Source organism: Pseudophryne corroboree, chromosome 3 (genome assembly GCF_028390025.1).
Source record: "Pseudophryne corroboree isolate aPseCor3 chromosome 3, aPseCor3.hap2, whole genome shotgun sequence".
NCBI classification, from domain to species: domain Eukaryota; kingdom Metazoa; phylum Chordata; class Amphibia; order Anura; family Myobatrachidae; genus Pseudophryne; species Pseudophryne corroboree.
This window is the reverse complement of record NC_086446.1, coordinates 613,679,147-613,703,932: the sequence shown is the minus strand read 5'-3', so window position 1 is coordinate 613,703,932 and position 24,786 is coordinate 613,679,147. Positions and strand designations below refer to the sequence as shown.

At 43.2% G+C, this 24,786-nt stretch overlaps 1 protein-coding gene across 14 annotated transcripts in view; it reads right to left on the bottom strand.

The window, feature by feature from the left end:
- Window positions 1-24,786, bottom strand: part of LOC135056444 (ATP-dependent translocase ABCB1-like) — a 194,363-nt gene that overhangs the window by 54,104 nt on the left and 115,473 nt on the right. For all 14 annotated transcript variants that reach the window (XM_063961626.1, XM_063961625.1, XM_063961621.1 and 11 more), the window contains 6 exons: window positions 16,692-16,749; window positions 15,083-15,227; window positions 12,995-13,079; window positions 9,362-9,553; window positions 8,931-9,102; window positions 5,874-5,998 (listed from right to left, as the gene is read on the bottom strand). In XM_063961626.1, the coding sequence (XP_063817696.1) occupies window positions 5,874-5,998; window positions 8,931-9,102; window positions 9,362-9,553; window positions 12,995-13,079; window positions 15,083-15,227; window positions 16,692-16,749 (777 nt within the window). The remainder of the gene's footprint in view (window positions 1-5,873; window positions 5,999-8,930; window positions 9,103-9,361; window positions 9,554-12,994; window positions 13,080-15,082; window positions 15,228-16,691; window positions 16,750-24,786) is intronic.

Genomic DNA, 24,786 nt, shown 5'->3' with positions numbered 1-24,786 from the left:
TAAGGTGCTTCAACGGTCTGGAGTGGAATTGCGCATATTCCACCATGTCGAAGGTTGATACCATCAGACCCAACAGTCGCATTGCTGCATGGACTGACATTGTCTGGGCTTGCAACGCTTCCTGAGCCATGACCTGCACCTTGACTATCTTTTTCTCTGGTAAGAGAACTCTCTGTAGGTCTGAATCCAATATGGCCCACAAATGAACCATCCACCGTGACGGATTCAGGGACGACTTTTCCCAATTTATGAGCCACCCGTGTCTCTGTAAACAAACTATCGTCTGTTGAAGATGGCTCAACAGTAAATCTTGCGACTGTGCTAAGATTAACAGGTCGTCGAGGTATGGGAATATTCTTATCCCTTGTTTGCGCAGACAAGCTGCCATAACCACCATGATCTTGGTAAACACCCTTGGTGCTGTAGCTAGCCCGAACGGCAGAGCTTGGAACTGGAAATGTTCCTGGAGGATGGCAAACCTGAGGTAACACTGATGTGATAGTGCTATAGGCACATGTAGGTAAGCATCCCATACATCCAGAGATACCATGTAATCTCCCGGTTCCATAGCCAACATTATGGAGCGTAACGTCTCCATGTGGAACTTCGGGATCCATATGTATTTGTTCAACATTTTCAGATTTAGAATTGGTCGGTATGACCCAATTGGTTTCTTGATTAGAAATAGATTGGAGTAAAACCCCTGTCCCCTTTGTGATGGAGGTACTGGGACAATCACACCTGACTGCAGTAATTTTTGGACTGCTTCTTGCAGGGCATTGGCCTTCGACTCTATACGAGACGGGCTGGTGCAAAAAATCTTTGAGGAGGCAGCCTCCTGAATGGGAACCCATACCCCTGAGATACTACCTTCTGCACCGAAGAATCTGCTGTTGACTGTTGCCATATGTGTGCAAAAAGAAGGAGTCGGCCCCCAACCCTGGAATCCTCCAGGCGGAGGCCCGTCTCTTCAGGCTGACGGTTTCTGTTCAGGTTTGGAAGCTGGCTTTTTGCTAGCCCACTGCTTCCTACCCCTGGATTTAAACTGGGGTTGCTTAGGCTCCTCTTTAGCTTTTGCTTTGCTTTGCCAACGAAATGAGCAAAATTTTAAACCCTTGGACTTAGGGTTATCAGCAGCCGGAAATCTGACCTTTTTCGATTCAGCCTCTGATTCTAGGATATCCGATAAAGATTTTCCAAATAATATATTACAGACAAAAGGCAATGCTTCCAATTCTTTCTTGGACTCTGCATCTGCCTTCCAGGTCCGTAGCCAAACTGCTCTGCGAGTGACTACTGTCAAGGCTGAAGCTTTAGAAGCAACTGTGCCTACATCAATTGCTGCTTCTTCCAAATACTGGGCAGATTGTCTTAACCGGCAAAAACGATCCTCTTGCTCCCTAGTAGGAGAAGGGATGTCATTCTCTAGTTCCTCTATCCATTCGCCCATTGCCTTTGCTACCCAGGCCGAAGCCATAGCAGGTCTTACCACTGCTCCTGCTAGAGAAAAAATATTTTTCAACAGACTCTCTACCCTTCTGTCTGTGACATCATTCAATGAGGTAGATGACAGTGGTAAAGCAGATTTATGCACGTGTCGCAGAACATGTGCATCTACTTTTGGAGGAACTTCTCTTTTCGAACAATCCACAGCAGGAAATGGATAATAAGAATCCCACCTCTTAGGAATCTTATACTTTTTACTGGGTGCTGCCCAAGACTCATCCATCATTTCCGTCAGCTCATCCGACGCTGGGAATTCAGCTTTCACTGATTTTTTTCGTTTAAATACAGGTGCTTCAGCTTTTAACACTGTGTTGGCTGGCTCTTCCAACGAGAGAACAGCCTTCACAGCATTAATAAGTTCAGCTACATCTTCTGAACTTAAGCTCTGCGACTGATCATCATACGGAGTTGAATCTATTGTATCATCATCATCTGATGTATCATCTTGTGTAGTCTGCCACACAGACGTATCTGTCTTAATCTTACCTGCCCCTTGGTTGCTTGTAGAGGCTACTGGAACCAAACCATAAGAAGGGAGCTGCATGTATGGGTTCATAGTGTAACCTAACCCTTGATGTGGTGCTACCGGAGCTAACCTGTCCGCTATTGAAGACAGAGTCTTTGTGAACATATTCCATGGTGGCTCTGTTGGTGGTTGAACCAACTCCTGTTTCTTACTTCGCTGAAAAGCGAAACACAAACCCTCATAAGTGACCAATTGATTCATATCAATTACCCCTGACTTACAAGATAAGCATGTTAGGGCTGTAGGAGTGCTTGATAAATTCTCCTCATCACTTTTGCCGCTCACAGACATGGTATTAACCTGTTATTGACTACACAATTTGTGACTGAAAATCACCCTATATGTCAGTATATAGAGATGAGATCAATCTGACCACAGTGCACCTGATTTGAGGGTCAGAACAGGACTGACATTACACTGAAAAGTCAGCACACATACTAGCAGTCAGTCACATGTTAAAGCATTAGACATTGCCATATGAGAATACAACCTCCATAACAACTTATACATAAGTAGGAAAATTGTACTTCTGTTTTAAACTGGTTCTTTTTTCAACACAGCATGTAGAAAACACAGTAATATACAGGTCTCATATGCAAAAGGTACTAAAAATTAACAATGCATACTAAGAAGTAGAGAGAATTTTTAGTACTGTATATCCTGCCTCCGTAGAGCGGGATACAGGGAGACTCACCACACTTCCATATCCAAGCAAATATGCTTGTAAGACGCTGAGTGGATTCAGACGCTACTGGTGTACACTGCCGCTCTTGATAACGGATAACGGACATGGACGCTCACAAACGGACACGGACGCTGAGCGACTTCCACGTGTATGCAGACGTTAAGGCCTGCGACTCGGTCTGGGCGGGTTTTATCTCCAGTGTACACAACCGCAGCGTCTAAGATGCAACCGAGTACCCTCGTAGTAGCGTCTGAGCCGGAAGTGAGGTCATTTAGTTCATGAAACGAGAAACACGCGGGAACTGGCCATGAACTCGGAGGAGGGACGGCCAGGAGAGCGTCTGAATCCCCCTGTTGACTTAAACTCCCAGGATCGCGGCCTCTACCTAGTCCTTGCGCTTATGATCCCCGGAGCGTAGCGCTGTCGCACTCTAGATGTTCGGCGCATCAACACACTGTTTGTAGTCTCCACCAAAATCAGTGTAGCTGTGTCCTGACCCCTCTAGTAAGAGGAAGTCCATAGACTCACCGTCTCCCCATGCTCCGGCCACAGCCTGGTTACGTCTGCTGGACCTGCTAGAACATCCAACACAGACGCCCGTCGAGACGGCACTGATACCCGAAGGTAAGCGTTGTTGCGACCCGGTGGGGAGTTGTTGGAGCGACTCTTTCTAGTATGCGTTTAAGACGCTGTTAAGAGAAGTCGCTCAAAAAACAATATAGTAAGTCTATAAAAATAAAATAATAAAGGCTTGAGGCTGCTCTCACAGCAGCCCTGTGACCATGCGGCTTCCTGCCGCACCAAGCAAAAAACTGATCTGACTGAGTCAGTGGGCGGGACTATATAGTGGAGGCCCCAATGCATCGTGGGAGGCCAGAAAGCTCGTGACCATGTTGGTGCCATTTTCGCTGTCGCTCGACAATATCCCAATGTTATCCTGTGGATAATCTTGTGGACCCAGCCAGAGAAAAAAAGTGAAATCCGACAAGTTTAGCTTAAAAAAAAAAGAAATCAGTTATTTTTAGACATGGGGCAGATGTATTAAGCCTGGAGAAAAAGCAGATAAAGCAGTGATAAGTGCAAGTTGATAATGCACCAGCAAATCAGGATAGATAGATAGATAGATAGATAGATAGATAGATAGATAGATAGATAGATAGATAGATAGATAGATTCCACATATCAGGTGTGCTTTGATGCCCAAAACTATTGCTGAAATAAGGAATCTTTTTCAGGGGAATGTACTAAAGTAGAGTACCCATGATGGATTCAGTATGATATCCCGGCTGTTGGGATGCTGGCGGTCAGGAGACTGGCGCCAGGATCCCGACAGCCAGAATACCAGCGGCAAGCGCAGCACTTCCCCTCGTGGGCTCACTGTGCTCGTCACACTTTGGGTCCGGTGGTGACCTTAGGTGGCCACAGGGTTATAGTCCCTAACGGGTGGAGGTCCAGGGATTCTGGGCAGTGGTTGGGATTCCGACAGTCGGTATTTCACCGGGTGTCGGGATTCCGGCATTGGTATCCTGACACACAGGATCCTGGCAGCCAGTAACTTGAATGCTTCCTTAGGACAGGGTGCTCTGATAAGAGCCTGTTCCCGTGATCACCAAAAAGTACGTTGATTGCTTATATAATTACTTCCTCGTTGGGACCCAGCTGTGTTACTGCATATGTGGCCAAGTGCAAGCAGATATTAGCAGAATATTAATCTCTGGAAATGTTTGCAGTAATGTAGCCCACTGTCTATTATAGCCAAGCTTTGGAAAGCTATGCCTTCTGCACCTTTGTACACTTCATATTTTAGTAGCATCAATAGAAACCTATGTGGGCTGCTTTTGCGAACAATAATGAATAACTCCAATATCTGCTGCACTCTCCCCTTCTTACATTCTGGGGATACTTAGTTTTTGTGGATACGAGATGTTTTCTGAGGATTTCCTGCAAATTATACTTAATAAACATGTCCCAAAATTTTATATACTGTAGTGGTTTAGCTTAAATGGAATATGTAATGGTATTAATAAAACATTTTGAATGTGCTTTTGTGCAGAGAATATACCTTGTGGCAAGCATAGATCGTGTTGAATGGAAGTGATGTAAAGAGTTGGTACCACCATAGCTGGATTCAGGAGGGTGATTGTGGGGGGTGCCAAAATGTACATCCGCTTACCAAAAATATTACGCTCGGGATGGCCCTACGTCACCCTCTCCATTTCCCTGGCATCATCTTTTGACTCTCCCTGTCACTTACTCTCTCTCCCCATCACCTTCTCCGTCACCCACTACCTCTCCCCATCACCCACTGCTTCTCCATCTCCCACTGTCTCTCCCCATCACATCTCTCTCTCGTCACCCTCTCCTTGTAACCCAGTGCCTCTTCTCTTCCTCTACATCACCCACTGCCTCCCCATGTCACCCATTTCCTGGCATCACCCACTGCCTCTCCCTGTCACCCATTTCCTGGCGTCACCCACTGCATTATTGTCTTCAGAAAAGAAGTCTGAGATTGCGTCGAGGAGCTGAGCAATGCTATGAGCTGGAAAAGGGGCCAGGAGGGGGAAGAGAGTACCGTCACTCGGAAGGAAGAGCATTGAAAGAGGAGCCTGGCTGTGACTGCTGAGGGGAGTGGGAGAGGACTGAGGAAGCAAAGGTTGGCATGAGCTGGGGAGAGGGGGAGGAGGCTGGCATATACAGCAAGAGTAGTGGGTGCAGAAGATTGATAAAAATGAGTGTGTGGCTCGTGGATATTGCATTCTCTTTGAGGCCATGCCCTCTGTTGTGAGGCCACACCCACTAGGCACATGCCAAAAACCCCTCCTCTTCTCCTGTCATGGTGCTGCCCCCCCCCCCCTTCCCCCACACTGTCATTTTGTTCTGGATCTGCCCATGGGTACCACTGTGCATATTTAAGCATCAATTGGAAGGCACACACGTAACAAAAACACAAAATCACCCCCCCCCCCCACCACCACAAAATAAATTACTTTACAAACATTATTAATCATTACTGCTATATTAGTGTTAAGCAGAGTATACAGGAAAAACATTTCCAACAGGGTGAGGCTTAGTATTGCTTTGCAAGTACATTTCATATTTAGCCACTCAGTTAATGGAGGATTCTGCAATAGAAAAAAAATGCTTGATATAGCATACTTAGTCAATGCCTGCTCCTGTCCGTTAAAAGCAACAACTGTCCGTATCGCTGTAATGATCTCCTCTGCCACTGCTCCAGCGCTTGCATAAGCGGATAATTCCTCCATTGTAAAGGTTGCAAGAAGCTGTGATACAAAACACAAAAAAACATAAATTATTCCATCTGCTTATGTGATTATTGGAGTCCTCATTTTGATAAAACCATTCTAGGAAAAAAGAATCCATACATATGATACAATTGTAAGGGTTGTGTTTGTACATAACAATTTATTTCAGAAATCTACTTTTAGGGACTGTTTATGAACTACTGTATGGAGACATAAAAAAAATGTTTGGAATTTTTGTCTGTTTGTTCGTTCCGGCATCATGCAAAAACTACGCATTTTCACTATTGTATAGCTAAGTGACCTAGAAAGAAACTGAGGTACTGTATGTATGTTTTCGATGTGCATCAGGGAGAGGCGCAATAAAGGAAAAAACAGACACTTGACACTCATTGCACTGAAAGTTGGTGTTCCAATCAAGCTTCTGTGGAACTTGACTCCGCCCTAGTTTTGCAACGGCACCCGACTTAAAGTGACTGCTCTGCAGAGGAACATAATTGAGTCAGAGATTCTAAAAGGATGTAGTCCAGGCGAGGCTGTGTTTATCCCCTGTATACTCCTTATCCCCAACAATTTTCCTTTTCAATTCAAGAGCCTGCAGTTTCCTGTAAGCATCTGCTTCGCTATGCGAATCAACATATCATGCGCAAAATGCCCAGGGCTGCAGACGTAGATCTCAGAACAAGCTGCTTCTCCCATGGCAGCTTTGCTCACGAGTTAGTAGCCCCAAGCATCTTTTTTGTTTTTATCCCTGAAGGAAAAACTGCAAATATTGTTTACAAAGAAATTTAGTGATTAAAGTTGTACAAAGTTTTTAAAAGGAGGGAATTAGAACATTCAACAGCCCCACCTGCTGGTCTTCAGTTTTCTTTCAGTTTCATTTCTACATCCACAGCAGGATTAAGGTTTGTGGCGGCCCCAGGGCAACTAATGTGTGGGGCCCCGCCAATAAAATTGTCAATATGATATGCTGGCGATGTCATTAAAAAGTATAATGTGAACATACTGCCAGCACCACAAGTGACTTAAACACACAATAGTCACACCTCCCAACTGTCCCGATTTTGGCGGGACAGTCCCGTTTTTCACGTTCTGTCCCACCCGCGGGTCGCAATGTCCCGCGGTGGATGGGGTGGGGGGGGCGGCAGTCGGGAGATCCCCCTGTCACTCGCTGCTCTGAGCAGAGCAGTGGTGAATAGATGCTGTGCGCATGCGCTGTGAAGCCACGCCCCTTTAAGATAGACCACGCCCCCTTATTTCACGATAATGTACCGCCCTGGCTCAGCACAAAGTTGGGAGGTATGCAATAGTGCCTCCAGTTCACATTATGCCTCACAGAAATCCCAGTTCACATATGCCACATTGCGCTCCATGCTGGTAATGTAGCAATGTTTGAGGGGCCCTTGGCAACATCCTGCTCTCCCTGTTAATCCAGCGCTGTCTATATCCTATGAAGCCATTCAGTAATTAGGGGCTTATTTACGAAGCAGTGATAAGAGTGGAGAAGTGAGCCAGTGGAGAAGTTGCCCATGGCAACCAATTAGCATTGAAGTAACATTTATAATTTGCATGCTATAAAATTGTTGATTTGTTGCCATGGGCAACTTCTTCACAGGTTCACTTCTCCCCTCTTTTCACTGCTTCATGAATAGATCCCTTAGAAACATATGCTGCTCGCAACATCTATGCAGTAAAAGGGGTTTTCCAAGAGCTAACATTTTGCATGGAAATCCCATAAATCGGTGTGCAACAGTCATTGTGAATGCAGGATCCTAAGGGGTTTCCTACGCACATCTACAGTGGGCTACAGTCCTGCAGTGGGTTATCATTGTCATTTAACATTGAAATACTGGGTTAGAATTGATTCACGAGAATGCATACATAATGCTCCTAGACAGACAGGGTTGTACTATATAATCACCAATGTTGCTATGTTTTAATTCTAAAAACATCTCAGAACCCACAACTATGCTCCTCACATGCATATTAAACCTATATAATAATTGTCAATGGTCTGTCCTATCTATGTGATGCGCAGTGGGTGCCGGGAAGCACGCCATACAGAAGAACCGGTTGTCAGCAGCAGTCCACGTCTGGGAATGGCAATTGTGGATGATGTCAATGGCTGGGGGTGAGAGTGACACTGTGGGGGTTTATAAGTACTGAGAGGGAGGGTAGGTAGGAGGGAGGGAGGGAGGGAATGAGGGAGGGAGAGAAGGTGGTCTGAAACAAATATCTGCATTGACCACCGCGATAGGTAGAAACTAGCGACCTAGCAAATGACGGGTCAAAGATAATAGTAACCAATAAAAGATGGAAGTTACTAATTTTTTTATATAATGGTGTTGGTGTAACTCAAAACACATAAAATGAGAATAATACATATTTAAAAAAAAATCTGAATTAAGAATTAAAGTAGACAAAAATAATGACTATATGGGATACTTCTCCTGCAATTATAGGGAACAACCCTGAGAATATATTCTACATGATTATACAATGAATGGTTAAAAAAAACAAGTAACAAACCCCAAAACATAAAGCAGTGTATTTAATAAATGGTTCAGGAGCACAAGTTCAGTTAAAATGGTCAATGGTTTAGCCTACAGTACACCTACAGTATTACATTGGCCATAAATAATTTCAAATAGTCATGTCTCACCAACCCAGGTCACCACTGCAAGTGCCATGAGGCACCCCGGAGTACCACGACACCCAGTTTGGGAACCACTGACTTGACGTATCAAGTTGTGAAAAGAGTGGATAAGAGGACCAGTGAAGAAGTTGCCCATTGCAACCAATCAGTTTCCAAGTAGCATTTCTTAAGTATATTTTATAAAATGATAGATAGTAGCTGGTTGCTATGGGCAACTTTTCCACTGGTCCACTTCTTCACTGTTTTCTCTTCTTGATATATAAACCCATTAATTAGGCAAATAATTAAATCACTTACTTTGGTCCAGAGTGCTGCAGATACACCAAGAATAGGGCTTACTGACAGGATGACCAGTGTCAGTTTCCAGCCATTCACAAATCCAATAATGATGCCAGCTATAAAGGTGGACAAGAATTGGATGAATATGGAAATCTTGTCCCCAAGTCCTTCATGAATAGTGTTAATATCCCTAGAAAATAAAAGAGCCATCGTTAATCTTGTGCAACTTAATAACATCAATTATTATGGCTACATTTGCCCAGTTAATGATTCAAATTAAATTTACTGTTTAAAATCTGAAGAATTTCTTGTAACATAATATTAAATATGCACTTTATTTGCCACATGGTGACGTCACACACCAAATAGGGACTACATGAGTTGTGCCACAGTCACTTTAATTATAGTATCTTTCAGTTGTTAATTTTACGAATATTAGATTTTCTTACTCTGTAAGTCTGGTGTTCAGCGTCCCAATCTGGTTTGAGTCAAACCAAGCCATTTCCTGATGAAGGACAGCTTTGAAGAATCTCTGGCGGATCCTGTGAGTCTGTCTCGCAGCGGATAACAAGAAGGTCCAAACTTGGAAAAAGCTTAGTACAAAGACACCACAGCCAATCCCAACATAGTAGTATGAATATCTATGGAAAACAGATCATAATATATTATGCAGGCTTTCAATAAAGGGTATGAGTCAGAATGTTAACATTCAGAATGTCAACATATATACACATACAGTACATAATGTTAACATTATATAAGTGTCGACATTGAATATCCACATTCTGTACACGGCATCATTTATAATGTCAACAATGAAACCATGCCAACATTTTGACGTAGACAGTCTGAATGTTAATATACCAAACTATATAGTTTTCAGATACACACTACTCTACATTATACCACCTTTTATTATAAACCATTTACCTCTGTTGTAGGAATCTAGAAACACCAATTTCACACTGCCGCTTTATCTCAGATTATTGACGGGTTATCACGGGTTGGTGTTTGGTGTGAAAGGGTCCCAAAAAAAAAATTACCTGACCTGGGTTGGACATAGGAACAACCCGGGTTAAGGAGCAGTGTGTACAGGTAACCTAGGTCATCCGGCCAAGGCCCCATTTACAGTATTGGGAGAACCATATTCCCAGGACTTGGAGATGATGTCAATTCAAGTAGAGAAACAAGTATGGTGCTTAGCTGGAGCCACAGTTACAAGGGATAAAGAGCGGATGCTAAAAATTGTGAAGGCATTAAGAAAACACATGTGGGGGGATATCATTGTCCTCCTAGGGACAAATAACCTGGCTAATGCTGAAGTCATGGCCGTAAAAGATGAATTTAGGAAGTTAGGGAATGCTCTAAAGCAGGTGGCAACCACTAACTTTTTCAGGAGTAGTGCCAGTACACAGAGAAAAAGACATAAATCATTATATAGGAAACTGTTGCTCATAAGGAAATGTTGCTGTGCATTTTTTTTTATTTTAATGGAGATAAATAAAAATGTACTTTAACTGTAAACAATGATTGCACCAACCAAAAGTGTTTTATTTTCCTCTAGTGCCATTTACCCCAGTAAGTACAGTATCCCTGATGTTTGCACCCTAACTACGGCAACCTGTAGAGGGCACAGTGTAGCAGCAGCTGCTGCAGGCCGGCATATTTATAAATATATAAGGGGACAATACATAGAACTTGCAGGGGATCTGTTTTTGGTAAGATCAACTCAGAGGACACATGGACATCCACTTAGGTTAGAAGAGAAGAGATTTTGCACACAGAGGCAAAAAGGTTTCTTCACAGTATAGACTATACGTGTTTGGAATTCCCTGCCAGACAGAGTAGTAATAGCAGACTCGGTCAATACTTTTAAGAATGGGCTAGATAAATTCCTAATGGGTTATGGTGTGTAGATTATTCCTTTTTTTTTTTTTTTACTATAGTGCGTAAACAAAACGGCCGACTTTCTCAAACAATGTAACTATATATGTAACTATGTATATTAAGAATCATGGGTTTGCCATAAACAGTTAAAGGTTCCGCCCCTTTACCATTTTTTTTTAAATTTGGTATTGAGAAAGAACTATTTTTCCTATGGCAAAGATTTTTTATGCAAAACACAATGACAGCCATGGGCTTTAACCTGACATCTTACACCAATTTGAATATGCATCATTATAAAAATACATGTGTATTACCGTTATTCAGGTCTAAGATTTTGTACTACAGGTGTTTTCATTGATTTATTTTTTATATGGAGCAACACAGAAATTGAGTTTGTTGAGATGGTTGAGTATCTCATCACTCTGGATAACCCTTTACATTTTACATATCAAATTGATCAAAATTCTATGAATTTTTGGGATGTGACAATTTATTGTAAGAATCATCGGCTATGTTCAACTTTGTTTTTTAGAACGAAATGGATTGTTATACTATACTGCGTGAAGCAAGCCATCATCCCAGCAGCCTAAATGAGAGTTTGCCTATCTCCCAATTTATGCACGTATAAAGAAACAATACTTCATATTGGGGTGATCTACAGACCACCAGGTCAAGAAGTGTAACTGGACAGGAACCTATTGCAGGATATCACTAAATCATGGGAGACTTTAATCTACCTGATGTAAACTGAGGTGTCTTGCAAGTTCCACTGGATGTAGGGACATGCCGAATTCCTTGCAGGGAGCATCCCTCCAGCAATTGGTCAGGGAGCCCACTCATAAAAATGCAACATTGGACTAACTACTGTACTTACAAATGGTGATAGAATATCTGACGTAAATGTAGGTGAAAATTTGGGATCCAGTGACCATCATGCAATATATTTTAGAATAAAGACAGAGACTGACTCATCCCACAACAAAGGTGTTAGATTTTAAGAAGGCTGACTTTGTAGAGATCGGAAAATGTGGAGGAAATTGAAAGGAGTGCAAGAGAGATGGGAAAAATTAAAAAGTACAATGCTAAAGGCAGTAGATCTTTTTATCAAAAGAGTTATGAAAAGCACAAGAAAAAGGAAGCCAGTGTGGTTTGCAAAAGAAGTAGCAAGCATTTTGTAAGCAAAACAGATGGCCATTAGGAAATATAAGAAGGCACAGAATAATGAAGACAGAAGGAGGCTAATAAGGTAATCAGATGTGCAAAGGCACAGGCTGAGGAGAAAATGGCCCAGTCAGCAGGCAAAGAGGGCAAGACTTTTTTTATAGGTATATAAGTGAAAGGATAAAAACTAAAGAAGGAATAATAAGACTAAAGACGGAGAGAAGGTCCTAACAGAACTCTCAAAACCAGGGCTATTTTTTGTCCGGAGCGCTGTTCATGAAGGTCTTGTGAAAAATGACGTCACCAGGAATGGAGTTCCAGAACGTCCTGGCCGCCAGCACCAACAAAGTTGTTTTTTTAATTTAAGGGGGGCAGGTGTTGCATAACAATAGCCCTCGCAGCACCCATAGCAGCTTGGGAGCACAGAGGGCTGCAGGTGCCCCTTGGCGGCTAACAGGAAACCCCTTAGCAATGAGCATGAAACCCTTGGTATCGAGCATGAGACTCCTGGCATCAAGCAGTGAAGCCCCTGGCAATGAGCATGGAACCCAGAGCATGAAACACCTGACAACAGAAATGGAACCCTTGGCAATGAGCATGAGACCCCCGACAATGAGCAGTTAATTAAAAAGTAATTAGAAGCCTTACTGTGGGGCATAATTTGTAAGGGGCATTATTGTGTGTGGGGCATAACTGTGTGTGACATATTGTGCAATAGGCACTACAGTGTGTGGCAAGATGTATAATGGGCATTACAGTATGTGGCATATTGTGTAAAGGGCTATATGGTGGGTAGCATATTGGGTAATGAGCTATACGGTGTGTAGTATATTGTGTAATGGGCAATACGGTGTGTGGTAAATTTTGTAATGGGCATTACAGTGTGTGACACAATGTTTAATGGGTATTACAGTGTGTGGCATAATGTGTAATTGGCATTATGGTGTGTGGCAAATTGTGTAAGGGGCATTACTATAAGGATGAAAAATGTAAAACAAAAATTAAACTTGAATAATTTCCTAAAATGTCCCTACCTTGTCATTTCACTTTCTATGTCAAAAGTTCCAATGTACTTTGCAGTACATGTTCCATTTGCACTGGTAGTGTTTAATTTTGTTGCTATATGGAAAGAGAGAAAAAAAAAAGAGTAAAAAAACAAGAACATAAACAATTGTCTTATATACAGAGCCTTCATTTAATGTAATATTATCTATCTATCTATCTATCATGAAGTATGTGCAAGCTAGCTGACAGCAAGTAATTATAGTTTACTCCCCGCTATGTCTATACTGCGCTAACCTACTCTATGGGCTGTCCCTTCATATGTTATTATAGACAGTAAATCGGAACATAATTCACTGTCAAAAAGAACCAAAGTAATTTTCTTATGGTTTGTATAATTTTACTAAATACTGATGAGTATTTGTTGAGCAGCTGACAGAAGTGTAGTAGTGTAGATGTAAAAGGAAAATACACCAAACTATCTAGGGATGAAATAACTTTAGTTACATCGGTATGTAGTTGGCATCCCGACTTCCAGGATCCTGGCGCTCAGAATGCCAGTGCCGGAATCCCGACAGCTGTCAGAATGCAGACGCCGGAATCCCAAATGTAAGTATACTGGGGAGGCTTAGGGTTAAGGCTGTGTGTGGGGGGGGGGGGGGGTTAGGTTTAGTTTAGGCTGCAAGGAGGGAGGCTTAGGAATAGGCTGCAAGGGGGGGGGTTAGGGTTAGGTTAAAGCTGCGGAAGGAGAGGGTTAGGCTGCAGGAAGGGAGAGTTAGGGTTGGGGGGTGGTTAGGATAAGGGTTCCCTAACCTCAGTGCACCTGTCGGGATTTCAAGCAGTCGGGATGCCAGTGTCGATCTCCCATACCCAACCTGTTACAACTCTTTTCTCTTTGGTCCCGTTCTTTCTCACTGGCCTCTAAAGCTGACATTCTCACTGCTTCAGGATTAGAATTAAATATAACATGCAAAAACAATGAGTTTCAATGTATAAATGGTCAAAGTCTAGTCAATTCCCAGAAACAGAATATTTCCAGGAATAAAGCTTTATAACCTGGACTTGCTCATAGAAGTTAGGGACAGTTGGCAACTATAAAACAGTACATCCTATTTTGGGGTCTACAGTCAATAGGTCGATAATCAAAAGGTTGACAGGATCAAAAGATCGACATAGATGTGTACTCTTACATCCTTGCTGCAGTCACACTAAACAGCCCTTAAAGTCGAGCCACAATGTGACGTAACTCGGTATCGCCGGGCGTCTTTTTTTCCACGAAAATGTATCTTAGGCGCAATGTAATGCAATAGGATGGACAAACAGCTTTCGCTGATTAAAATAATATGCAGCCTATATTCTATGTGTAATTGTGGCTCTATCTGCATCCGAAATGCCACGTTCGTGTTTTCCAGTAACACACTGTACAGTAGCATAGCATTTTGTATGCTAATACAGTCGCAGTCACACACAGAATATAGGCATGCTGCTTATTCTTTTAATCAGCAGAAGCTGCTTGTGTGTCCTATTACATTACTTTGCATCTAAGACGCATTTTCATGGAAAAAAACGCAAAAAAAAACGTTCTGCGTTAACGAGTCACACGGCACTCACGCGTTATGTGTAATGCTACTTATAGCGCACAGAGCAAAGATGTAAGAGAACACATCTGTAGGTAGACAGTAGAAAAGGCTGACAGGGTCAAAAAGGTCGACACACAGAAAGGTTGACACAAATGGTGATTTATTTTTTTTTTTTTTTTGGGGGGGGGGTTTGTAACTTATCTGCCACAAAAAAAGCCCCATTAGTGTACCGCGTCTCCTCACATGCCACCGATGCACTCGGCACAGGTTACTGTTTCCAATCGTAGTCCACATGGTTGGTAAAGTATGAAAAGGTTGAAAAGATGGAAATTAAATGACAGAACTTGTGTCGACCATTTGAACCTGTCAACCTTTTGTACTGTCTACCTTTTACATGTCAACCATTAGTGGTCGACCTATTGAATATCGACCTTTTGGCTGTCTACCTATAGACCGGAGACCTCTTTTTTAACAGACATTAGTGCAGCAAGCAAAACTGTTTTCAATAGAGTTCTTCATTAAAGAGAACATAATACTTACTATTTAGAGTAGTACCACTTTGAACAAAAGCATCGGTCATCTGCCCAAAGACTATGATCATTAGAGGAAGTCCAGTGCCACAGGCGAGAGAAGACAGCAAACCGACGACCATCAATATTATATCAAAAGAATCAGCATAGCACAGCTGCAAGGAGAAACTCAGTCATTTGTGCTCTTCATGTATAGTGCATTCACAGATTCATTTACATGTTATCTCCCCAGACGGGTACAGTAATGCAAACACATATTTACACAAAGTCTTTTCCCTGCATAATTCTATTCATTTTAAGGCCTACTTATCAAGTTAGTCATAAAAACTGAAAACCTATTGTTCTCATTCGCGGCGAGATTCAGTAAGAATGGGATTTGGGGATATTTATCATGTTGAGACAGATGTTCCTGGTGAAGCCTAAAACTAGACTGCTAATAGTAGTGGGGAAAGGTTATAAAGCCAGGTCCCATTCCAGCAGTGTTACTACGCATGCACAAAATTAGTGCCTTGAAACATATGGTGGCGGGAGGAGGCAGAAACATCCAGTTCCTCGTTCCCATAGGTTGAGGCCAGCTAATGGTATCTGAAGTTGGCGTTCGTTCCCGTAGTAAAGCTCTGAAAACTGGCAGTTTTTGAGCTTGATAAATAGCACATGTACAGTATGAGGACTGCGGTATGCTCCGATAAGCAGGAGACATCTATGATATTGCCTTATTGCCTGTGTTAGAGACCTATTAGAAGCCACTGTACTTAATTTAGTGGTAATCATCTGGAAACTGCTGGAGTAAATACTAGGATTGATAAATAGGCGCTTAAGCATTCCTCCCAACTGTCCCAATTTTTGCGGGACAGTCCCTTTTTTGGGGACTGTCCCACCTGCGGGGGGACAGTTGGGAGGCTCCTGTCACGCGCTGCTCTTCCTAGCAAAGCAGTGGTGAATAAACGGCACACTGGCTATTCACGGGAGACAGAGGGGCTGGGGGCATGCCAGCAGCTCAAAAGACCGCTGGCCATGCCCCAATAGTGATGGAAAATGGGGGCGTGGCTGGCGATCGTGGCACTCCCATGAGACCATGGCTTTGCCGTGCCAGAGAGTCCCGCTTCCCCGTCTCCTGATGTTGGGAGGTATGGCTTAAGTGTGTGTCCACCTAATTGTTTTGAAGTGCTAAGGCAAAATATAGTCCTATTCTCGGTTCTAACTATTTTCCAAATTATAAACATTCTGTTATGAACAACTGATATAATAGCGGCATGTCACTACCAGTCAAGCCACATGTTTGGGCTATGTGTTACATACCTCCCAACTTCGCAGTTGGGGGGGAGGGAGGGGGATGTGTGCCCCAAAAAGGGGCATGGCCCAGGTGAAGTATGGTGTGGCCTCACACCACTAACCCGTTGTCCGGCATTTAGGGGGCATGCCAATCGCTCCCAGAGTAGCTGGCCATCCCCCTACTCACCTCCCAGCACTGAATAGAATCCGCATCTATTCAGAGATAACTTGCTGCTTTGCAGAGCAGAACAGTGGATAATCAAAGCAGTTTTTAAAATAAATAAGAAAATGTAGTTGTATGTATCAATTATTGTGAATAAAGTTGGTTGGCGAATGAACATACTTACCAGCTCAAAAAATCCCACCATAGATGCTTTAGGAGCATTTTTTTCCCCTTTCTTCTTTCTGTCAATGAAACACAAAATAAATGTAATTTGTCATTGGGCGGGATGTGCTATTGCTCACCGCCACGTTATGTCTTTATTGCCACATCCTTTGACTTTTTTTGGGAATGCACTAATGAAGATAAAAAAAATAACTCTTCTCCTTCCACATTTTCATACTGCCGTGAGAGAACCGCACAGTTAGCCCTACCAATTGCTGGCTATTGGGTTCCCGGACTGGCCATATGTAATAGTTTTCAGTGCCAGCTGTGCCTGCTTCACAACCCCAACTTTGGCTGGCAAAATCAGGGTCTTTGAGCCTGCTCTCTATTATTTAAACTTTCTAAACTGACTTTTTATTGATTAAGGTGAACATAATATAGTAGTTTTTTTTTTAATTAATATTATCCAAATAAAGTTTTGTGATTTATATTATTGATTTGATTAATGTATCCTATGCAAAGTAAAATGTGTGTGTGTATATATATATATATATATATATATATATATATATATATACACATATACACATAATATATATATATATATATATATATATATATATACACACACACACACACACACACACACATATATACATACACACACACACACACACACCCATCCATACATACATACATACATACACTCAGTTATTTATATGCACTATACATATCTAAAACATTGTACACAGTGGCAGTTTTAGGTTGCTTGCTGGCGGGGCGGGCTAGCAAGGTGGCCGCGATCGCAGTCACCCCACAGGCACCTGTATGCACCCCACCCAATAACAATGGCTGCAGCAGGTGCTGGGGGCTGCGTGGGTGCCCGCCTGCAGCCAAGGAGACAGACACTAGATCCTACTTGACCTCTAGCATCTAACAGTGAACAGCGTGCATATCATTACCCAGAAGTACCAGGAATGCTGGCACCACAGGGAGAAGATTCAGAAATGCCCCTGACAATGAGGAAGAAACCCCTGGCAATGAGCATGGAACCTAGAGAATGAAACCCCTGACAGCGAGCATGAAACCCCTGGCTTTGGGCATGATTACCCTGGCAATGAGCTGGAAACCTCTGTCAGCAAACATGAGACCCCTGGCAATGAGTATGTCATTTAAAAGTAATTAGAAGCCTTACTTTGGGGGATAATTTGCAAGGGACATTATTGTGTATGGAGCATAAAATTGTGTCAGGGGCATAACTGTATGTGGCATAATGTGTAATGGGCATTACAGTGTCTGGCATGTGTGGCATAATATGTAGTGGTCATTATGGTGTGTAGCATAATAGGCATACAATGTGCGGCATAATGTGTAATGGGCATTACAGTGTGTGGCATAGTGTATAATGGGCATTACGATGTGTGGAATAATGTGTAATGGGCATTATGGTGTGTGGCATAATGTGTAAGGTGCATTACTTTGAGGAGGAAAAATGACAAATAATGTAAAGGGCATGAATCAGGTCTTTTTTTTCCTTATGTTTTTGTTTTTCATATGTTGTATAAGGGGCTATAGCTGGTGTAAATGTGTATAAGGGTCTCTATCTGGCATAATGTATATAAAGGGGCTCTGCTCTACTGTGGTGTAATGTGCATAAGAAGCTGTAACATAGCAAAATGTGTATAACGGGTACTAATGTGTAGTGTACAGTAATGTGACTGACAGACACTACTGTGTGATGTAATGTGAATTGCTACTATTCTGTGGACATGGCCCTTCCCCATGAAGCCACGCCCCCAGAGCCGGCCTTAGGCATAGGCAAACTAGGCAAATGCCTAGGGCATTTAATATGCTTAGGGGCACCATCAGCTTCTGCTGATTAAAATGATATGCGGCATGCCTATATTCTGTGTGTGACTGCGGCTGTATCTGCATACGAAATGCTATGTTGCAGTGTATTCCTGGAAGTCACTGTAATGTAGCATTTCGTATGCAGATACAGCTGCAGTCGCACACAGAATATAGGCATGCTGCATATCATTTTAATCAGCAGAAACTGCCTAGCCACATAGTAATGCAAATAAGATGCATTTTCATAAACAAAAGGCGCCCGACTTTAGCAGGGCTGCCAGCTGACTCATGCCAGGCATCTCCTGCAGAACTAGCGGTGGTGCTAGGGGGCACCAGCCAAAATCTTGCCTAGGGCATCATATTGGTTAGGGCCGGCTCTGCACGCCCCTATTTTTTGCCTAGGACGAAATCCCGGACCTCCAGCAACTCGCACCCTATTTATCCCTAGATGTTAATATAAAGCTTTGAAACTGTTTTTGAAACAGATCTATAATCTGATTTTTTTTCTGATGGTTGCTGTAATTTTCATTTCTACCATATCTTCCAGTTTTTCTACTGTATTTGAAAAACAAAATAATAACAAAGTTTAAAAGATAAAATATTTTTTTTAATCTAATAAAGGCAAATGTCTATTGAATCATTAATTATTTATTGGTTCAAGACAATGACGTAACCTTTGATGCGGCCTTTCACAGAAATAAGATAGCTCCCAGAGAATCTGGATGATTTTTAGAGTGAATATTGAATCCAGCTGGGTATACAATTTTCATTGGGGTGCAGGCTTAATTGTTCAGCCTACATGTAATGTTCATATTTATAAAATGGGTTACACTCGTAACAGCACTGTACATGGCTGACTCACCTTTTGCTTAGAAAAGTTATCTGTTATCTGCGCACTAACAATTTTACAAGCTATACATTAAACTAAGCCCAACGAACAGAATATAAATGATAATAAAACATAATTGTCCGTTAAACTCATATACTTTATTGCACATATATAATGCCTTTATATTTGCTATTATACCAAGTGGAGCATTAAGCGTGGCTGAACACCAGCTAATAAGTACAATTACACCTACTTCCATCGCAATTAACTTTGAAAGCAAAAGAAAAAAGCAAGATAGGCAGCAGTATCTGAGGCTAATGTGCAGAAACTCAGCATCACACACTGTGCGTGTGATTATTTTAATGCTATATATACACACACAAGGGTTGTGGGAACAGAACTGATGAGGAGGGAGATCATTCTTGGGAATCAAATTCTAATATTTTAATTTTTTTCTGGAATAGCGTCTATGATAGTGGGATAACAAATAATGATTCAGTTGGCAATATTTCTATTTTAGCCATTATTTTTTGAATGTCCTAATATTGTACACCAGTTGACATGTATAAAACTTTCTACAAGGAATTGTGAAGAAGTTTTTAAAACAGCAATCATTTACATGGCCAAACTAGGTTGGTTTTGCCTTGTAAAAAGATTGCCGCTTTTAAAAAATAGGAGAACTCGCACAAAGTCTAGCACTTCCTGCTTCTTGCAGACTGTTACATCCCCTTCTTGGTGTTGCCCATATCAACAAGCAGGATCCGTTCAATTTGCTGGCTGTTGGGATCACGGCGGTCAGGATACCGATGCCGGAATCCTGACAGTCAGCAATGCCACCAGTCAGAATCCCGGCAAAACAGGACTATTCCCACTCGTGAGCCTGCAAGGGGACTCTTCGCACCCTCTCCCCACTTGCCAGCATTCTGGCTGGCGGGATGCTGCTGTCGGGGATATGAACAACCGGCATCTCGCCCACTGGTAAATCGTATATATTCCCAATAAGCTATTCAGTATTTTATTTTTTAAGAAATAAAGAGAACAATTTTTTCCATTCACCAACTCTATTGGATCCTCATTTAAAGATACCTTTATGTGCAAAGATCTCGACTAACACGTGAGTGGGGTACGCTGTGCCTATATCAACAGTTGCGATATCACTAGAAAAGATACCTTTATGTGTATTTTTCCATCTTTTGTTATGCGAGTCTTGGTACGCTCTATTCTATATTTGGATCGGTGGTGAGACCCTATCCTTCCTCCTATCAAGTCTAATCGCACACCAGGGCTCTATTTCTGGATAACACGAAACAGTCATTCATTTTATACAATCCCACACATTGGATTTTTTCTTTTCTTTTTGCTTATTTGCTGTGGGCATTTGGACTAAAACGGACCAAAGGACTCTTTTTGGAAAACCAGACCATATTGTAAAATTTATTTTATTTATTCCAATTTTTCATCACATTCACACCGTCTCTTGACCATTTGGCGCCTTTGATCATTTCCTTTTTTTGTTGCATTCATATTCATTCATACCTGTTTTGGGCAGGTATCAGGGGTTTTGATTGTGCTGACCTCACCTAGTGCGCCAGAGTTCACCCATGTATTTTATTTTATACCCGCTTTCCCTTTCTGGCATACATCATTGCCTCAAAACAAACTGATGTTATTAACTTGGTGTGTAAACTTTGTATAGAGGAAAGAGCACATTCTAGCTAGAGATGAGCGCCTGAAATTTTTCGGGTTTTGTGTTTTGGTTTTGGGTTCGGTTCCGCGGCCGTGTTTTGGGTTCGACCGCGTTTTGGCAAAACCTCACCGAATTTTTTTTGTCGGATTCGGGTGTGTTTTGGATTCGGGTGTTTTTTTAAAAAAACACTAAAAAACAGCTTAAATCATAGAATTTGGGGGTCATTTTGATCCCATATTATTATTAACCTCAAAAACCATAATTTCCACTCATTTTCAGTCTATTCTGAATACCTCACACCTCACAATATTATTTTTAGTACTAAAATTTGCACCAAGGTCGCTGGATGACTAAGCTAAGCGACACTAGTGGCCGACACAAACACCTGGCCCATCTAGGAGTGGCACTGCAGTGTCACGCAGGATGTCCCTTCCAAAAAACCCTCCCCAATCAGCACATGACGCAAAGAAAAAAAGAGGCGCAATGAGGTAGCTGACTGTGTGAGTAAGATTAGCGACCCTAGTGGCCGACACAAACACCGGGCCCATTTAGGAGTGGCACTGCAGTGTCACGCAGGATGTCCCTTCCAAAAAACCCTCCCCAATCAGCACGACGCAAAGAAAAAAAGAGGCGCAATGAGGTCGCTGACTGTGTGAGTAAGATTAGCGACCCTAGTGGCCGACACAAACACCGGGCCCATTTAGGAGTGGCACTGCAGTGTCACGCAGGATGTCCCTTCCAAAAAACCCTCCCCAATCAGCACATGACGCAAAGAAAAAAAGAGGCGCAATGAGGTAGCTGACTGTGTGAGTAAGATTAGCGACCCTAGTGGCCGACACAAACACCGGGCCCATTTAGGAGTGGCACTGCAGTGTCACGCAGGATGTCCCTTCCAAAAAACCCTCCCCAATCAGCACATGATGCAAAGAAAAAAAGAGGCGCAATGAGGTAGCTGACTGTGTGAGTAAGATTAGCGACCCTAGTGGCCGACACAAACACCGGGCCCATTTAGGAGTGGCACTGCAGTGTCACGCAGGATGTCCCTTCCAAAAAACCCTCCCCAAACAGCACATGACGCAAAGAAAAATAAAAGAAAAAAGAGGTGCAAGATGGAATTGTCCTTGGGCCCTCCCACCCACCCTTATGTTGTATAAACAAAACAGGACATGCACACTTTAACCAACCCATCATTTCAGTGACAGGGTCTGCCACACGACTGTGACTGATATGACGGGTTGGTTTGGACCCCCCCCAAAAAAGAAGCAATTAATCTCTCCTTGCACAAACTGGCTCTACAGAGGCAAGATGTCCACCTCATCATCACCCTCCGATATATCACCGTGTACATCCCCCTCCTCACAGATTATCAATTCGTCCCCACTGGAATCCACCATCTCAGCTCCCTGTGTACTTTGTGGAGGCAATTGCTGCTGGTCAATGTCTCCGCGGAGGAATTGATTATAATTCATTTTAATGAACACCATCTTCTCCACATTTTCTGGATGTAACCTCGTACGCCGATTGCTGACAAGGTGAGCGGCGGCACTAAACACTCTTTCGGAGTACACACTTGTGGGAGGGCAACTTAGGTAGAATAAAGCCAGTTTGTGCAATGGCCTCCAAATTGCCTCTTTTTCCTGCCAGTATAAGTATGGACTGTGTGACGTGCCTACTTGGATGCGGTCACTCATATAATCCTCCACCATTCTTTCAATGGTGAGAGAATCATATGCAGTGACAGTAGACGACATGTCCGTAATCGTTGTCAGGTCCTTCAGTCCGGACCAGATGTCAGCATCAGCAGTCGCTCCAGACTGCCCTGCATCACCGCCAGCGGGTGGGCTCGGAATTCTGAGCCTTTTCCTCGCACCCCCAGTTGCGGGAGAATGTGAAGGAGGAGATGTTGACAGGTCGCGTTCCGCTTGACTTGACAATTTTCTCACCAGCAGGTCTTTCAACCCCAGCAGACTTGTGTCTGCCAGAAAGAGAGATCCAAGGTAGGCTTTAAATCTAGGATCGAGCACGGTGGCCAAAATGTAGTGCTCTGATTTCAACAGATTGACCACCCGTGAATCCTTGTTAAGCGAATTAAGGGCTCCATCCACAAGTCCCACATGCCTAGCGGAATCGCTCCGTGTTAGCTCCTCCTTCAATGTCTCCAGCTTCTTCTGCAAAAGCCTGATGAGGGGAATGACCTGACTCAGGCTGGCAGTGTCTGAACTGACTTCACGTGTGGCAAGTTCAAAGGGCATCAGAACCTTGCACAACGTTGAAATCATTCTCCACTGCGCTTGAGACAGGTGCATTCCACCTCCTATATCGTGCTCAATTGTATAGGCTTGAATGGCCTTTTGCTGCTCCTCCAACCTCTGAAGCATATAGAGGGTTGAATTCCACCTCGTTACCACTTCTTGCTTCAGATGATGGCAGGGCAGGTTCAGGCGTTTTTGGTGGTGCTCCAGTCTTCTGTACGTGGTGCCTGCACGCCAAAAGTGTCCCGCAATTTTTCTGGCCACCGACAGCATCTCTTGCACGCCCCTGTCGTTTTTTAAATAATTCTGCACCACCAAATTCAAGGTATGTGCAAAACATGGGACGTGCTGGAATTTGCCCATATTTAATGCACACAATATTGCTGGCGTTGTCCGATGCCACAAATCCACAGGAGAGTCCAATTGGGGTAAGCCATTCCGCGATGATCTTCCTCAGTTGCCGTAAGAGGTTTTCAGCGGTGTGCGTATTCTGGAAACCGGTGATACAAAGCGTAGCCTGCCTAGGAAAGAGTTGGCGTTTGCGAGATGCTGCTACTGGTGCCGCCGCTGCTGTTCTTGCGGCGGGAGTCCATACATCTACCCAGTGGGCTGTCACAGTCATATAGTCCTGACCCTGCCCTGCTCCACTTGTCCGTGGTTAAGTGGACATTGGGTACAACTGCATTTTTCAGGACACTGTTGAGTCTTTTTCTGACGTCCGTGTACATTCTCGGTATCGCCTGCCTAGAGAAGTGGAACCTAGATGGTATTTGGTAACGGGGGCACACTGCCTCAATAAATTGTCTAGTTCCCTGTGAACTAACGGCGGATACCGGACGCACGTCTAACACCAACATAGTTGTCAAGGCATCAGTTATCCGCTTTGCAGCAGGATGACTGCTGTGATATTTCATCTTCCTCGCAAAGGACTGTTGAACAGTCAATTGCTTACTGGAAGTAGTACAAGTGGGCTTATGACTTCCCCTCTGGGATGACCATCGACTCCCAGCAGCAACAACAGCAGCGCCAGCAGCAGTAGGCGTTACACGCAAGGATGCATCGGAGGAATCCCAGGCAGGAGAGGACTCGTCAGAATTGCCAGTGACATTGCCTGCAGGACTATTGGCATTCCTGGGGAAGGAGGAAATTGACACTGAGGGAGTTGGTGGGGTGGTTTGCGTGAGCTTGGTTACAAGAGGAAGGGATTTACTGGTCAGTGGACTGCTTCCGCTGTCACCCAAAGTTTTTGAACTTGTCACTGACTTATTATGAATGCGCTGCAGGTGACGTATAAGGGAGGATGTTCCGAGGTGGTTAACGTCCTTACCCCTACTTATTACAGCTTGACAAAGGGAACACACGGCTTGACACCTGTTGTCCGCATTTCTGTTGAAATAGTTCCACACCGAAGAGCTGATTTTTTTGGTATTTTCACCAGGCATGTCAACGGCCATATTCCTCCCACGGACAACAGGTGTCTCCCCGGGTGCCTGACTTA